The 18,054-nt window shown below is 35.4% G+C and overlaps 1 protein-coding gene across 2 annotated transcripts in view; it reads left to right on the top strand.

Moving 5' to 3' along the window:
- LOC139141726 (transmembrane protein 135-like) overlaps nt 1-18,054 on the top strand; it is a 151,835-nt gene that overhangs the window by 40,556 nt on the left and 93,225 nt on the right. For both annotated transcript variants that reach the window (XM_070711339.1, XM_070711340.1), the window contains one exon: nt 12,456-12,502. In XM_070711339.1, coding sequence (XP_070567440.1) covers nt 12,456-12,502 — 47 coding nt within the window. The remainder of the gene's footprint in view (nt 1-12,455; nt 12,503-18,054) is intronic.

The raw sequence follows: 18,054 nt of genomic DNA, 5'->3' as shown, positions 1-18,054 counted from the left end.
TGAATACTGAAATGAGAGTTACATATCTGTTGTCCCTTTGATGTCTGAATACTGAAATGACAGTTACATATCTGTTGTCCCTTTGATGTCTGAATACTGAAATGACAGTTACATATTTGTTGTGTCTTTGATGTCTGAATACTGAAATGACAGTTACATATCTGTTGTCCCTATGATGTCTGAATACTGAAATGACAGTTACATATCTGTTGTGCCTTTGATGTCTGAATACTGAAATGACAGTTACATATCTGTTGTCCCTTTGATGTCTGACAACTGAAATGACAGTTACATATCTGTTGGCCCTTTGATGTCTGAGTACTGAAATGACAGTTACATATCTGTTGTGCCTTTGATGTCTGAATACTGAAATGACAGTTACATATCTGTTGTGCCTTTGATGTCTGAATACTGAAATGACAGTTACATATCTGTTGTCCCTTTGATGTCTGAATACTGAAATGACAGTTACATATCTGTTGTCCCTATGATGTCTGAATACTGAAATGACAGTTACATATCTGTTGTCCCTTTGATGTCTGAATACTGAAATGACAGTACATATCTGTTGTCCCTTTGATGTCTGAATACTAAATGAGAGTTACATATCTGTTGTCCCTTTGATGTCTGAATACTGAAATGACAGTTACATATCTGTTGTCCCTTTGATGTCTGAATACTGAAATGACAGTTACATATCTGTTGTCCCTTTGATGTCTGAATACTGAAATGACAGTTACATATCTGTTGTCCCTCTGATGTCTGAATACTGAAATGACAGTTACATATCTGTTGTCCCTTTGATGTCTGAATACTGAAATGACAGTTACATATCTGTTGTCCCTATGATGTCTGAATACTGAAATGAAGTTACATATCTGTTGTCCCTTTGATGTCTGAATACTGAAATGACAGTTACATATCTGTTGTCCCTTTGATGTCTGAATACTGAAATGACAGTTACATATCTGTTGTCCCTTTGATGTCTGAATACTGAAATGACAGTTACATATCTGTTGTGCCTTTGATGTCTGAATACTGAAATGACAGTTACATATCTGTTGTCCCTTTGATGTCTGAATACTGAAATGACAGTTACATATCTGTTGTCCCTTTGATGTCTGAATACTGAAATGACAGTTACATATCTGTTGTGCCTTTGATGTCTGAATACTGAAATGACAGTTCAGTTGTTTACCATATGTATACCCAGTCCATGTCATTATCATTAATTTTGCTTTTTAATGCTTTTCCATGAAATCATGTCAGTCATAGGTTACCATCTAAATCTCTGAATATTTGTACTTTCAACCTTGCCTTGAACTTCTGATGTTATGCCCAGAAAATTCATGTGAGGTCAACTGTCCTGGTTTTGTTCATTTTGTTTGATGATTTAATGTTCAAGTTCAAGTGTACAATTACCTGGAAACAGGCTGACATTAGGGACTTTCATGAAAGGCCTCTTTTCCAGAATAATTATACATCATTTATAATAGAAATACTTGTATATTTAACTACATATTTCAACTGAAGCTGATAAACGTCTGATGCTGAAACTGAAGCTTGTAAATATCTCATGCTGAATTTAAAAGCATAAAATTATAGGGCCACTCTAGTTTCTGGAAAAGGTGCTTCTCTATCATTAATTGTATAGCCAGGCATTGGTCCAGGTGAATATTATGCCGCTACAATATGACATATATACATATGAATTGGATACAGTAACATTTGCATATGTATAGCATGGTGCTTGTCATGTGTAAGGTACTTTAATGGCCTATATACACTATTAATTGATATGAATTAAGGTATTATCAGGATCTTATGCTGGTTGTGACATAACGCTGTAGTGTTATTGGCAAAATGATGTATCCAAATCGCACCATTCATTATCGGCACAGGTTGGCACTCTTTAGTTGTTGAAAGCAATATATATTCTTATCAATAACAATAAAACCAATCAATCAAATAATCAATCAGCTTTTATAAATATTAATACAAAACAATGAATTATTCTGTGACATAAAACATAGTGGTAGTTTGAAAATTAAACGGAAAACAAGGATGTGATAACGTTCAGTGACAAATCTGTTATGGATAAGTGACATAGCAGTTATTGATCCACACAGCAAAAAACCATAAGAACAGCACTGTGCAGACTATCAAACACATGAATCCATTTGTTGTGATGTCATTATTTAGTTCCAAAGAAGTGACTCTGATTGACTATCTATGCTAGCAAATCCATATACAGGATGCTAGACATAAGCCAGTTAAAACGGAAATACTTTCTCTTATTAAACTACTCTTATGTATCTGAGTTTAATCTCTGCACTTTCTATAATAGATGATCTGACAGACTGAACTCATTATATCGCTAGATTTAAAGAAAGTCAAAATTTAATTGGCGATTATTAACCTTGTCTTGCTGCCATTTGTCATCTATTTCTGCTTTCTAACTTAATTCTTTGCTCATGAATATCATCCATATTTCCAATAAAAGTCATTTGGTCCATACTGGCAGACCGTAGAGCTGTGGAGAATTCATAATACACAAAATAAGAGATTAGAGTAGAAAGAATTTTAGTGAAGTGATAAAATGCTTTGTTAACAAGGGATCTGATCAATAACAGATCAGCCTCAGTCTTTTGCTGTTCATATGATATTCAACTATTGTCCCAATTTATCCAAAAATTCAAATGTAATTTTTCCAAATTTAACAGAAATGAGAAACCTTAGTCAAGTTGATGTGTGCATAAAACATTCAGCTTTCGCAGTCTTGAAACAGGTATTGGAATATATGTATCAATATGTATTTGTCAAGAGCCAGGAAAAATCAATGTGAAGAAAAGTGAAATTCTGTGTTGCAATGAAGTTGAAATCATTCTAAACATGATTGTATTGTCATAGTGGTATTGAAAGGACCATGAGTTCACCAGGTAGAAGAGATCAGAAAAACAATAATCCCCCGGAACACATCCGGATGCTTTGGTCCATATAATGACATGTTATTGCAAATAAATTCCTTGGACAGGAGGTGTTCCAAAACACATTAAGGAAGTAAATGGAGTGAATCCCAAGGGAACCAACATCACCTGCAACTAGGACAAGTCTATTTGTATTGCACCTGCAACTAGGACAAGTCTATTTGTATTGCACTGTCCTACCTCATTTAACTATCTTGTAAATTGACACATGAGTACACTAAATTCAAATCTAGAGTTACTGCCATATACTGCTGCATTGTTGTAGTTTATTTCAGTTGAAGTCAGTCAGAAAGCGGGTAAGCTGATATTTACATTCCAAGCTTAGTTAATGTCCACGGATGATGTTGCTGCATATTAAATTAAACCTGGTTTATGGAAAGGATTGACAAAGTCCTTCTGTGGTTGAAATGTGATAGATGTTAAAACATAGACAGAGCTATGTGTAAAATGACTGGAGGGACTAATCTGATGCCACTGATATTATTAATAGCAAAGACAAGTATTGTACATATGATTTCAAGTATTCACCTTACACTGTTATCTTCCTCTACCAAAGAGGTGATACCATTGTGTTATCAGTTTGAGTTGAATGACATTAGCTAGCAACCTTAAAATGCGCTAGTCGCCTGTTGTTTTCATCAGGTACTCAAATGTTGGAATTTGTTGCAGTCCAGGTTGTTTATGACCCATACAGAACTTTGTACTGACTTCTAGAGAGGAATGTTTCAGGTGTCAAAGTTCTGAGACAAGACCACTGTGTCACTTCAATAGTGTGTTGAACTATATGTAGTAAAACATCATTTCATTCTTTGGTATAGTTTGATTTAAAAGGTGTGATGATTTTTACGATCTTGTGTGATGTGAAATTTTATTTTGATTGGTGACAGTGATGAAATTTAATTGCAAATAGTGATGCTGCCAGTGATATGAATGGTCCAAATATTTGCTGAAACTAAATAAGTAATACACTCGTTTGAGGAATACCACAAAACAATGATACCACAATCTTTAAAACAAAGATAAATTTCAGATAATGCCATAAAGCAGTGAAAATTGACATTAATAAGCATGAACTAACATTTATATATAAAGTGAAAGGGTTTGTGTTGTATCTAGGCTAAACATTTTCACATGTAGTTTTTTGGTTCAGTTTGTTTTTTTAGTCAAATGGTACAGCAAGACAGTCGAATTTCAGATTCTGTTTACTTTCTGGTGATTAATTTCAGAGTACATATAAAACAAATTGTCTATTGCAGCGTCATCTGTTTTCTATTGATATCACAGTCTGACAGACAAGCTTGCAGCATAGTCAGTGTTGGTATTGGCATAATATAAAATTATTTGAGGAATGTTTGAACAATGTGTAATGTTCATAGACACCTGTTGATTCACTGTGTCAAATCATATATCATTTTAAATCCTATATTCAAATTTGTTTTCTTCCATTTAAAGTAATTTTCTGTTATCATTATTGTTAAGATAGTGCACACCTCGATATTGAAAGACCTAAACTTTTACATAACTTTCTGTACGGAAACTTTAACCCTTTCACCCCCAGTTCCCTGTATACAGGTCCAACTTTACCATAGAAAACAATGGATTTGGGACAAACCACGATGGTGAAAGGGTTAAATCATCTCCTTTCAAAATCTTACTTGGATGATAAAGATCAGGGGTCAACATACAAAATTTGAGAGGAAAATCTTTGAGTTTCAAAAAAAGAAAATTTCACGCGGATTAAGTCAAACAGTTTTGACTGAGATGTCTTGGTAGATGTTCGGTTCCGCACTTTGTGAATTTGAATCCAATTGAATTTACTGGATTTCAACTTTTGAAGATCAAACACGTATCTTTACAAATTTGGTTAACTTTTTCATTAATTAAGTATGGTAGATTTAATGTTTAGTTGTATGTCTTGATCTTTACGTGTTAAGTTACTGCAGTAATGAACTTTCGTTTCATCACCTTTGGGCTTTGTTGATCTTGTTTCCATCGGGATAGAATTTCTCCTTTCACCAACAAGGTTTTTAGTCAACATTTGGATCAAATGGAGCTTAGTAAGAATAGCAAACAAGTAGCATAAAAACAAACAAAAATACAAATCGATAAACAATGTAAAAGAGGCAAGACAATAAATAAACAAACAACCAAAAAAAGACTTGCAAGCAGACTTGAGTGACTGAATGCAAAAACTATGCAATCTAATCAATGTACATGATGACACTGATATAGGATGGTATTCCTCAGAGTTCTGTGTACAATCTTCAGTAGCCACAGTTAGTCAAGTTGTTAAATACACTGTGATCTATTTGGTATAGTTCAGTCACATCCAGTCAACTTACCTGCATTTTTATGATTTGTGTGGTGCTATCATAAAATTACTGATGAAATCTATCCTCTTTCTAACATCAACCATGAAGGTACAGTATTATTTTGAATTGCATCAAAGATACTGCTCCTCAATGTAAAAGTGTTACCTCATATTTATCACTCCTTAATCATAAAATTTACCACTAATCACTACAATATGTCTCATGGACAGTGCATTGATCAGAAATAGTGTTGTGCTTGGTCTGAGGAATTCAAATATCTGTTGTATGAAATGTGTTCCATGCAATCATCAAATTGTTGAGATTGAAAACTAGACAGAATGCTGACTGAGACTGAAGTCCATAACTGTTTGTTTTCACCCATAGCCTGGTACTTTAATTTGTAAAACATGGCAAAACGGAGAAGATAGCTGCACTGATAATGGTACAGTTTAAGATGCATAAGATGTATCGCTCTGACATTTTTCTTAAATTTCCAGCTTAGTGTACATGCAACATCTTTAGAACTGACAATATTCACATGCATGCACATGTACTGGCATGAGTAGATATACGCTGTATATACATGTATAAATACACACATATACACAACTAATGGACTAGTAAGCTACAGAGCCAACTAGTTTTTGTATCATTTTAATGGACTGTTTTCCAGAAAATAATTACAGGTAAAAGGTGTCCAGGGGCAGAATTGAAGACTTCGTCTCACATAATCCTGGGTCATTTCTAATCTCCAGAAAAGAGAAATTACTATTACACAGCTAAGCCGCCTTTTTCAATAGCATACAGCATTTGCTCTGCTAGATTGCTATTCATACAACTCATCTTTAGTGAAAATTTTTTCCCCATACAGTGTATTGTGCATGTGATGGTATCAAATTTCAGCTTGATGCTTTTCTTTATAACGGTATGCTATTCAGTACCAGTATTCATCAGTCACGTTTTCTACATATCTTTGAAAGAAAGAAGCAAGCGTGAGCAACTGTATCTGAATACTTCAACTCAAAGGGTGTCTTTTCCTAATACATTTGCCACAGTATGATCATGCGCAGTGTGCTCAATAGGTAGTACTAATGAAAAACACAGCGACACGGACCCTATTAGCATCGCTTGGAGTGCTTTTGGAATCTAACTGTGTCCCTGCATGCAGCTCACTTCAATTGTTGAATCCATGACAGCATTGCAACGGATCAAAATGAAAAATTTGTGAGATTCACTGATACAATGTTGATAACAGAAACCAGAATTAATTCTACAACTGCCTTACGGCCTGTTCTTTAGGTTACCATGGTTAATAAATGACGTCACATAAACCCTATGACTTAACTCTTGTTTTTGTTATTACAACTCAAACTCATAGAAGGACAACAATCCTAATCAATATTCTGTTGTTTTTATCTTTTTTATTCAAATTTGTGCAATTAATGTTAAATTGAGAATTCTGATTTCAGTTAATTAATGTTTATGAAACATTAACCGTGGTGTAAAATAAATATACAATATACTGTAAAAGAAGTCAATTCTATATTAGCAGCGTCACATTGCTGTGTGACTAAGCATTCTTTTACACACATTATCAAAACGAAAATGTTTGTTTGAATAAATATAATTCATAGATAGAAAAATGTACCAATATATGTTAGTGTTGGAGTGAGTATTTGCTTTCAATTCTTTCAGTAGAATCAAAGTTTTTCTGATCACAAGAGTGAGTTTTTAAGCACTTTGAAACAGTTTGAGATGAAAATTCAGGTGACGAAGTACAGTTCTCAAATGTTGTCCTTCATTCCAAAGAGTAATAATGGAATAAGTGAAAAAAATTGTGCACAGATAGTTGTAGACCTTGAAGCATCATGCACAATAGATTAGAAGACATCATTTTGCCAGTGTTGCACAAGTTATCATCTTATAGCAGGGCCCAGGTAGCAGGGAAGGTATTCCATACTTGAATAGCATATCTGTATTGCCAGCCATTCCGTCATTACCGTGAAAGATGTTTTGTAGATGGGCAATGTAGTGTTTTCTCAAAAGAGAAATAGAAAACAAATGCCTGATACTTGCAAATAATGCCAGCATAGTAATTCAGTAGCTATGTACTTCTGTCCACTGATTGACAAGGGCTCTCAATCCTCATGTTCAGCTTGACATTGGGGCTAGGGACTAGATTAGTTCTGTTAGAACTACCTCCCTCGTCCCCACCATTTTTCTCTCGATTTATATTTTTTTATGCTCTGTTTTTATATGTATTTATTTACTTACTTACTTTTAATACTTATTGTCGTGTGTATAAAATGGTGAAATTTAGAAATAAGAAAAAAACCATTCTTTCCCAGTTAGTGAAAGTATCAGGAAAATAGACCTGAAAGAGTTCAGGCCGTGAACAAAACTGAACAATGTTTCCCACTAGTGTTTTAGGTTAAATTTTCCATTTGTTTTGTTAATACTAGATTTCACTATGATAATTACTGACCACTGAATGTGTATTCTGGTTGGTGTCAGTACAATTGCCTTCTGGCCATGCACCACCCAGAACACATTCCATCCATGGACATAGGTGCAGGGTTACAGATAGGGTTAGGATAGAATTTGGTATAGGTGCAGGGTTACAGATGGGATTAAAGTAGAGTCCAGTATAGGTGCAAGGTTACAGATGGGGTGAAACTAGAGTCCAATATAAGTGCAGGATTTCATATGGGGTTAAAGAATAGTCCATATGGGTGCAGGGTTACAGATGGGGTTAGGGTAGAGTTCAGTACAGGTGCAGGGTTACAGATAGGGTTAGGGTAGAGTCCAGTACAGGTGCAGGGTTACAGATAGGGTTAGGGTAGAGTCCAGTATTGGTGCAGGGTTACAGATAGGGTTAGGGTAGAGTTCAGTACAGGTGCAGGGTTACAGATATAGGATTAAAGAATAGTCTAGTACAGGTGCAGGGTTACAGATAGGGTTAGGGTAGAGTCCAGTATTGGTGCAGGGTTACAGATAGGGTTAGGGTAGAGTTCAGTACAGGTGCAGGGTTACAGATATAGGGTTAAAGAATAGTCTAGTATAGGTGCAGGGTTACAGATGGGCATAGGGTAGAGTCCAGTATAGGTTCAGGGTGACAGATAGGGTTAGGGTAGAGTCCAGTATACATGTAGGTACTGGGTTATGGATAGGGTAGGGTTGACTTCATTGTAAATGTCGATGCAGTCCTTGCCAGGTGGTGGTAATCCTCATCAGTATCTGCCATATGGGTAACTGTACAAGAATGAAATTCCATAAAAAATGAAAATCACTGCATGTGTTTACTACATTCTCAGTTAGACATTTGAGTTTGTGACATTGCATGGTTTGCAGCGTTAAAGAATACCACATGCAACATTATGCATGCTTTGTTGCTTTTATACTACCTGACTTTCAAATTACAGTGATAACAGATATGGCAGGGGGAAATTTTGTATTGTCCAATTAAAAAATACACAGAGGATTTGAAATGATATATCATTAATCATTTTTGTACAAACAGTGACTGATACCGAGGTGCTGCAAGGAGTTGGAATTTCATTGATATCTGCATTTTTAACAAATCAATAATTTGACTCTAGCATTGAACAAAAATACCGACAATGCCATCTTAAATGGGAAAAACAACTCTCTGATTGTTTTGGAATGCTGAGCATAGTTATAATATCAAGGCTAATTGACATTTTATAAGCTTGATTACAGTTAAAGGCGTCCTGTAATTAACCTTACCCCTTGACTACCTATGGCGCCGGATATTTCCGGCGCCATATTGATTACCATATACCTTGAGTGCCGGAAATATCCGGCACAGTTAAATAGGCGTATTTGCTTCGTTTTTGTCGCTAAAAATCCTGTAATTTCGGCACTGGCATGCAGCGCAACTAAGATTGATGTATTCCGATCTGGCCAGAATGTGATCGCGCCCCCGTACGTCCGAGTATGGCCAAAATCCGGAAGCAAATGTCGGACCTATGACCTCGACCCTGAAAGGTCAGGCTGATCACTGAAGCGTCGAGCTGATTGTTTACAGTTTTCAGAAGTACAGACGATCGCGAAGATGTTTATTGGGTTTTTTTAATGATATGAAATGTTTATTTATTGGAAACAAATGATTTATATGTAAATATGTTCTATTAACAGCAATATTCGTGAATGAAACTAGAGGAAATACAGTTTTTTACTATAAGCCAGTGAAATTTTATAGCAGCCATATTATCAATATGACTGGTCACATGACTGGTCATGTGTTTGGTCATGTGATATGTTGTTCCCTAAAATGTATTTTTAAATATTGTGAAATATTTTTTGATAAATCATAACCATTTTCGATGCAAGTTTCTGCAAGGAAGACATAAAGCAGGTGTTTACAAATATAAAATGTGTTGATTTTCAAATACAGAATCATGTCAGATGCTGATGTTTATGGTTCATTTACTCTGCCTTTTGTGAGAAAAATCTTAAATAGGAACATCTATAAATAAAGTAAAGGGTAGTTATTATTACATATATGTAAAAACAATGCCATGAAAATTGCAACTATTCAAATTTGCATCATTTTATGGATTCAAAACACGTCCTGATGCTTCAAATATTCATATTCTTTGCCAACTCTGGTCACATGACGTGTCATGTGATCAGTCACGTGACCTGGAAATACAAAATTTATGTATGAAAAAGTGGGAAATTTCATGCTGATTCAGAAAATATATGGTTTATTGGTACTTACTTAATTTTTACTCTAAGCAGTGTTCATGCAATGACCACACCCCAGATTTTATCAATATTTACATAAGGGGCCTGGTATATAGGAATACATTGGCCTTGGTAGTCAAGGGGTTAAGATCAATTTATCATCTTAATGAGCAATTAATGACCTTATCGATGTAAAATAAGCTATCACACATTTAATTTGACATGTACAATGATATAATGTACATCATCTGCAATAAATTTAATGTCTGTGAAATCCCACAAGTCAATGACAATGGTTTTATAGCTCACCATCTTTGCCGTTATTGGTAGCTTTCACAGTTACTCCATAATCACAGTGCCTCCATCACCCAAAAACCATGTTTTAATGAACTGATATCATCCTGTTCAATGTTAGAATTGTGCAGCTCTAAGGGTACCATGTGTTCATAGTTTACAATTTGATGTGAAGCTAACAAGGATCAATGCACACATCTATGCCTCATTATATCATTTAGTTCTCAAGATTTGTACATCCTAATTGGCTTCAGTGAGAAGCTTTGATTTCAACTCACAATTGCTGTCCATAGCCAAAGAGTACATGGAAAAACTAGATTTTCATCGTTACAATGTACATTAGCTTTCTTATGACAATGTGAATTCCTTGTAGACTTGCAAATGACGCACACCCACACTTAGCAGTATCTGTATGTTATAGTATCTCCATCTGTAAGTGTAATGGAGATGGTTATTGTCTGTGGAGAGGTACTGTTTTACAGGTTACATCTCATTATACATCGTCTGTTAAATGGTATCAATGACGTTTCCACTATTCTGCATCTTGACACAGATACAGATTGGTAAAAGTCACAGAGTTATAACTATGAGTTGTAACTTCTTATTTTTCTGTATTTGGACAAAACAACTACATCTATTCAAAATTTGGAGTTTCTTCGGTCACTGTGGATTGTGTTACAAAGAATTACTATTGAACGGAAGTCTTTGACACCATTTTGGTCAGTGTTAAGTTACCTTTACCATGATTTGAAAGGAATTTTACCGTAAGCTGCCAGGTATCAACGATTGTGAAAATCATAATGGTTGATCACAGATGGTACATCTGTTATATTTCATTAATGATTTGTGGTCGATATTCTGAAGTAGTAAGTGTATATCCATCTTTCATATGTTGTGTTCTCATTTCAGCTTTGTCAAGTTGACATCAAGAAATATTTGAAAACCTGATCAAACATGATTTTTTTATCACATTTCATATTCAATGTTACTTTCAGAATCTGAGATTGTCTTGGTCATGGTGATGCTGAGTGTTTGTTGTCATAGCAATAGATTGTGACAGTTTCTACAGTTTGGTCAAAAGCAATTAGTGTCGTCATGGTGATATTCATTGACTGCTGCTCATGAACAGTTACTGTTGTCATGGTAAAGGCACTGGGTTTCATAATTGTGGATACTTTTATCAGACTTTATTGTCATCATTATTATAATCAATTTTTATCCCGTCTGTGCTCACCAAGTTGAGGATAAGTGGTTCTGTATTAGGTTTTGTTTCAGAGAGTTCTATCTTGTGATCTTTAAAGGGCCAGTAACTGTAACTTCGGATAGTATTTTCTCCGCTGTCCAAAGCATGTTGAAATACATGGTATTCAGTTTGTCACCTCAAGTAGATACATGTGTACTACAGTATTGTTGATAAGTGAATTCTTGTCCGGACTAGAATTCAAATGTAAACAACAGTGCATTTTACACATATACCATTGATGCTATATTGGCAGGCTAAATAGTCAGTGTTTTAACATGCTTTGGAGAGTAGAACAACGACTTGCAATTGACAGTTACATCAAAAATACTAAAAATCATCAAAAGTTGTCCCGTTAAAGTACAGAAAACATTATCTTGCTTTCACAGATTGTGATATAGTACATCTGATCTCAGTTTGATAAATTATAAAATGGATAACTTATACTTTTAATACAGGTGTTTGGTTGTGTATGATGCTGTGGCTAAATTCCACCAGCGTCACAGACAGATTGTCTATCCCTGCTGAGATTTTATCATATTTCTATATATCATATCATGTGAGTTATGACATGACTTTTAAGATATTGGCATTAACACAGTGCCTTGACTGATAATAATGAGATCTAAAAACATAAATCAATGCTTGCAGGGTGATTGGATAGGTACATGTAGTTACAAATTTCATATATTTTGATTTTCAACTTTGTTGAAATCAAGTAAAGTTTTTTGTCAATTAACAGTCCTTCATCCTCTAGCATCTTCTTAAGCTTTCCATGTATTTTATATTCTACATTTTACCTTTATTTGTATTGGTTAAAACTTTTTGCATACTGTATGGTTGATATCAATCTTGTCTACAATCTTGATTAGTTCACACGTAAATTTATGCCAATTTTTGCTTCCATTGCAGGTGCTGCTATTTAGTATTGCCATGGCGTTGTATATGTACCTCTTCAAGTAAGTTTCTAATCTTTGTTCCAGTTGTTTGAGAGATAAATTCCTGCATTTCCTGTTTTCCATTTCCTGTTTTCCATTTTCTGTTCCCATTTTTAAATTCGCTATCTGCAACATAGAGCAATACAAACAGGTTGATTGTCCGTTGTCTCCCGGCATCCAACGTCCTCTTCCATGTGCTTTGCATTTCTTCTCTGAAAGTGCTGCTCAGAAATCTTTATATTTATTCTGCAAGTCATTCAGGATGAACAAACTCTAACTATTCAAATGATGAGGAAATATATATATTTTTTGGCTACTTTTTCTCGTTTTTGGTCAAAAACTTCTTCTTATGTACTGCTAGTCTGACAGCTTTCAAATTCGATGAACAATTTCTTATTATTGAAATTTGTGACTTTTTCTTTATTTTGCTCAATAATCTTTAAAAATCTTGTTCAATAGCAACCAGATTTAGTTTTTAGGTTCCCAGGAATGACCTTATTCAGTTTTGTCGAAATAATGGTGAAAATTGCATATGCAAATATAGTGCATTGCCCAACGTGATGTGGAGGACAATGACCAGTGCCAATATCCTTGTGCATCCTATGCGACATTTTTGTTATAACCTTGGAATATTGTGATGATAATGTCAATTGGAACAGAATTGCTGTTGCGTTTTTATGAGTTCACTGGCAACGTTGATATGTTCAGTAGTTTAAAATTTGGCATGTATGGTGTACGATAATTATTACATGATGCAAATCAAATATCTGAATTGAAATAACCTTAATACAATACATCTCATTCATGACTGGGGCATCAAATGGGCTGAGTATTGACTGTATTTGTGCAATGTCAACAAGTTTTGTTCAGATTTATAGTGTAAATGTGGAACGCTACCCTGTGAACTACATGTATAAGTAGAGAGTACAAGACATTCTGGTGCAACTGTTCAATGGGTCCCTTGAAACCATTTAACAGTGAATGCCTAAAATTTGTTTGGCTCTACTTTTACTCTGCAGTACACATAAATATTGAAATTTTTACATCGGCAACATAACCGTTTGTTTTAATTCTTGCAAGTTACAAATGTAGTTCAGGAACACTCCAAGACTGATGATATTTATTGTGCAATATCGATGTTCACCTTAAAATATAACGGCTAACATTTTATGGTAAACAACACAGAATTGAGCAATACGGGCATGGTTACATGCTACTAGAAATTATTAATCTGTCAATGATACCCCTGCTAGTAGATGCTCGCTGTATGTCTGTGACATTTAAATGTTGCATCTTACAATGCAATATTCCTTTGTGTTTTCTGAGAGCTCTCCATACAGTTGTCATCTCAAAAATAAACCCACTAATCCCAAGCATGAAGTTTCCAGGTGCATGTATCAATAACTGCAAACACATCTCAAATTATTGATTTGGTTTATTGAAATCCTCCAGAAATGAAGTTATCTATTGGAAGCATTCTCTACAGTAGGTTACCGCAAGACTTTTCTGAGATAATTACAGATCAAGTTAATTTGGATAATCTCCAATCCTTTTCATACCTAGAATTACCACTTCAACTATTGGTTGCTGTAAGCAGTACACCCACATGCTTGTTTGACCAACAGCTATGATTCTTATCACTGAGTAGAATGGGTACCATGAAATGGCTACAGCTATGATTCTTATCACGGAGTAGAATGGGTACCATGAAATGGCCACAGCTATGCTTCTTATCACTGAGTAGAATGGGTACCATGAAATGGCTACAGCTATGATTCTTATCAATGAGTAGAATGGGTACCATGAAATGGCCACAGCTATGATTCTTATCACTGAGTAGAATGGGTACCATGAAATGGCTACAGCTATGATTCTTATCAATGAGTAGAATGGGTACCATGAAATGGCTACAGCTATGATTCTTATCACTGAGTAGAATGGTACCATGAAATGGCTACAGCTATGATTCTTATCACTGAGTAGAATGGGTACCATGAAATGGCTACAGCTATGATTCTTATCAATGAGTAGAATGGGTACCATGAATGGCCACAGCTATGATTCTTATCACTGAGTAGAATGGGTACCATGAAATGGCTACAGTTATGATTCTTATCAATGAGTAGAATGGGTACCATGAAATGGCTACAGCTATGATTCTTATCACTGAGTAGAATGGGTACCATGAAATGGCTACAGCTATGATTCTTATCACTGAGTAGAATGGGTACCATGAAATGGCTACAGCTATGATTCTTATCACTGAGTAGAATGGGTACCATGAAATGGCTACAGCTATGATTCTTATCACTGAGTAGAATGGGTACCATGAAATGGCTACAGCTATGATTCTTATCACTGAGTAGAATGGGTACCATGAAATGGCCACAGCTATGATTCTTACCACGGAGTAGAATGGGTACCATGAAATGGCTACAGCTATGATTCTTATCTCTGAGTAGAATGGATACCATGAAATGGCCACAGCTATGATTCTTATCACTGAGTAGAATGGGTACCATGAAATGGCTACAGCTATGATTCTTATCACTGAGTAGAATGGGTACCATGAAATGGCTACAGCTATGATTCTTACCACGGAGTAGAATGGGTACCATGAAATGGCTACAGCTATGATTCTTAGCACTGAGTAGAATGGGTACCATGAAATGGCTACAGCTATGATTCTTATCACTGAGTAGAATGGGTACCATGAAATGGCTACAGCTATGATTCTTATCTCTGAGTAGAATGGGTACCATGAAATGGCTACAGCTATGATTCTTATCACTGAGTAGAATGGGTACCATGAAATGGCTAACAGCTATGATTCTTATCACTGAGTAGAATGGGTACCATGAAATGGCTACAGCTATGATTCTTATCACTGAGTAGAATGGGTACCATGAAATGGCTACAGCTATGATTCTTATCACTGAGTAGAATGGGTACCATGAAATGGCTACAGCTATGATTCTTATCACTGAGTAGAATGGGTACCATGAAATGGCTAACAGCTATGATTCTTATCACTGAGTAGAATGGGTACCATGAAATGGCTACAGCTATGATTCTTATCACTGAGTAGAATGGGTACCATGAAATGGCCACAGCTATGATTCTTATCACTGAGTAGAATGGGTACCATGAAATGGCTACAGCTATGATTCTTATCACTGAGTAGAATGGGTACCATGAAATGGCTACAGCTATGATTCTTATCACTGAGTAGAATGGGTACCATGAAATGGCTACAGCTATGATTCTTATCACTGAGTAGAATGGGTACCATGAAATGGCTACAGCTATGATTCTTATCACTGAGTAGAATGGGTACCATGAAATGGCTACAGTTATGATTCTTATCACTGAGTAGAATGGGTACCATGAAATGACTACAGTTATGATTCTTATCACTGAGTAGCATCAGGGTACCATGAAATGGCTACAGCTATGATTCTTATGACTGAGTGGAATTGGTACCATGAAATGGCTACAGCTATGATTCTTTTTAGTCCCCACGGACACCATCCGGGGGGACTTATAGGTTTGGTCATGTCTTTGCGTCCATCCGTCCGTCCGTGCGTCCGTCCATGCATGCGTGCGTCCGTTCACGCAGATATCTCATAGAGGCCTGGAGCAATTTCATTCAAACTTGGTACAAGGATTATCACCTATGCCATACATATGTGTGTCAATTTGTTTTACAATCCGATCCAATATGGCCGTCTGGCAGCCATTTTGTTTCCTGTATTTGATGTCGGTGCGTATGTTCACGCAAATTTTTCAGTAATGCTAGGAGCGATTCCGTTCAAACTTGGTACATAGATTACTCTATATATTATACATATGCACATTGATTTTTGTTTTGATCTAGTCTAAAATGGCTGTGTGGCGGCCATTTTGTTTCCTATATTTGACGACTGTGCGTTCGTTCATGTAAATTTCTCAGCGATGCCGTCGCGATTACATTGAAAGTTGGTACCTATATTAATCCCTATCACATATATATGCACGCTGATTTTCGTAATGATTGGATTATAAATGGCTGTGTGACAGCTGTTTTCTTTCCTGAATTGATATCCATCCTCAGCGTCCCCAGGTATGATCCACAGACATTCAACGAAGAAATTAATATTAATGCTGTGTGCATGCATAGGGGCTCATAAATGCAGATATCTGAGATATTCTTTAAAATTTGGGATGAAATTTGCATATTTCTATTTTTTGGGTAACTTTTTCAGTTTTTAGTCAAAAAATGTTTTTCTCTGAAACCACTCATCTGATTGCTTTGAAAGTTGGTATACATGTTCCTCAGGATGACCTCAGTCAAGTTTATAAAAATTGAATTGAAATTTTCTTATTTGTAATTTTGGGGTAATTTTCCGAATTTTTGGTCAAAAATTTTTTTATTCAAAAACTACTAATCTGATAGCTTTGATATTTGGTATACAGATTCCTCAGGTTGATCAAAATCAGTTTTATGAATATTGTGAAGATATCTCAAATTTTGTATTTTTGCTGAATTTTTGTTTATTTTTCTCGTTTTAAGTAAAATTTATTCTTCTCTGAAACCGCTAGCCCAATTGCTGTCAAATTTGAATTGGATGTTTGCAAGGGTGTTACCCTTCAAATTGTTGAAATTACGACAAAATTGGAAATATTACTGTTTACTGGGCAATTTTTGTCAGTTTTGGTCAAAAAATCTTAAAAAATACTTTCTTTTTAAAGCCCCTGGACAGACAGCTTTTATATTTGGTGTACAGATGTCCAGGGATGACAATAGTTAGATATGTGGAAATTGTCCTGAAATATACAAATTTGTATTTTTAAGACAATTTTGTCATTTTTGGTCAAGAAAACTTGTTCTCAAAATTACTTGTCTGATAGCTTTGTAATTTGGTACAAAAGTGCCAAGGGATGTTATTACATAAATTATCTGCTCAAAGTGTTGGGAAACCCCCAAATGTTTATATTTTAGGTAATTTTCTCAGTTCGTGACCTTAAATGACCTACACCAACCCAGGATATGTTGTGAGAGAGTTTCAAAGGCTGTGAACATAATTTTGTCATAACATAACTCAGGCATATCTCAACTGATTTTATTCAAAGTTGGTACAAGGACATTGACCTATGTCATACATATGCACATTGATTTGTTTTGTGATACGATCAAATGTGGCCGCCATGTGGCCAATTTATTACGATTTTTCCATGTCCTTAACTACAACTCAGACATGTATCAAGCGAATTTATTCAAAAGCATTTTTATCACAGACCTAATGAAGAGGACTCTATCCTCTCTGAGGACCTGTAATCAAAGTACCCATTAAGAAGTGGGGACTGTGTCATCAACGATGACTTGTTACTGAGTAAAATGGGTACCATTTCTGGCTACAAATGCTTGCATTGTACTTCAGGATACCTTGATTCATGTAAGCTTATTATTTTCATCATCTAATCCTCATTGAAATGCTTCACAAACCAGTAATTCAGTCTTCTAAGGTTGTACTGTTAAACACCTCCTGTGGTATTGCATTGTAGCTACATTATTGACTCTATGTCAAGGTCAT

The sequence above is a fragment of the Ptychodera flava genome, chromosome 10 (genome assembly GCF_041260155.1).
Source record: "Ptychodera flava strain L36383 chromosome 10, AS_Pfla_20210202, whole genome shotgun sequence".
NCBI classification, from domain to species: Eukaryota; Metazoa; Hemichordata; class Enteropneusta; family Ptychoderidae; genus Ptychodera; species Ptychodera flava.
Note: the sequence above shows the minus strand (reverse complement) of the source record. Positions and strands in the feature narration are given on the sequence as shown.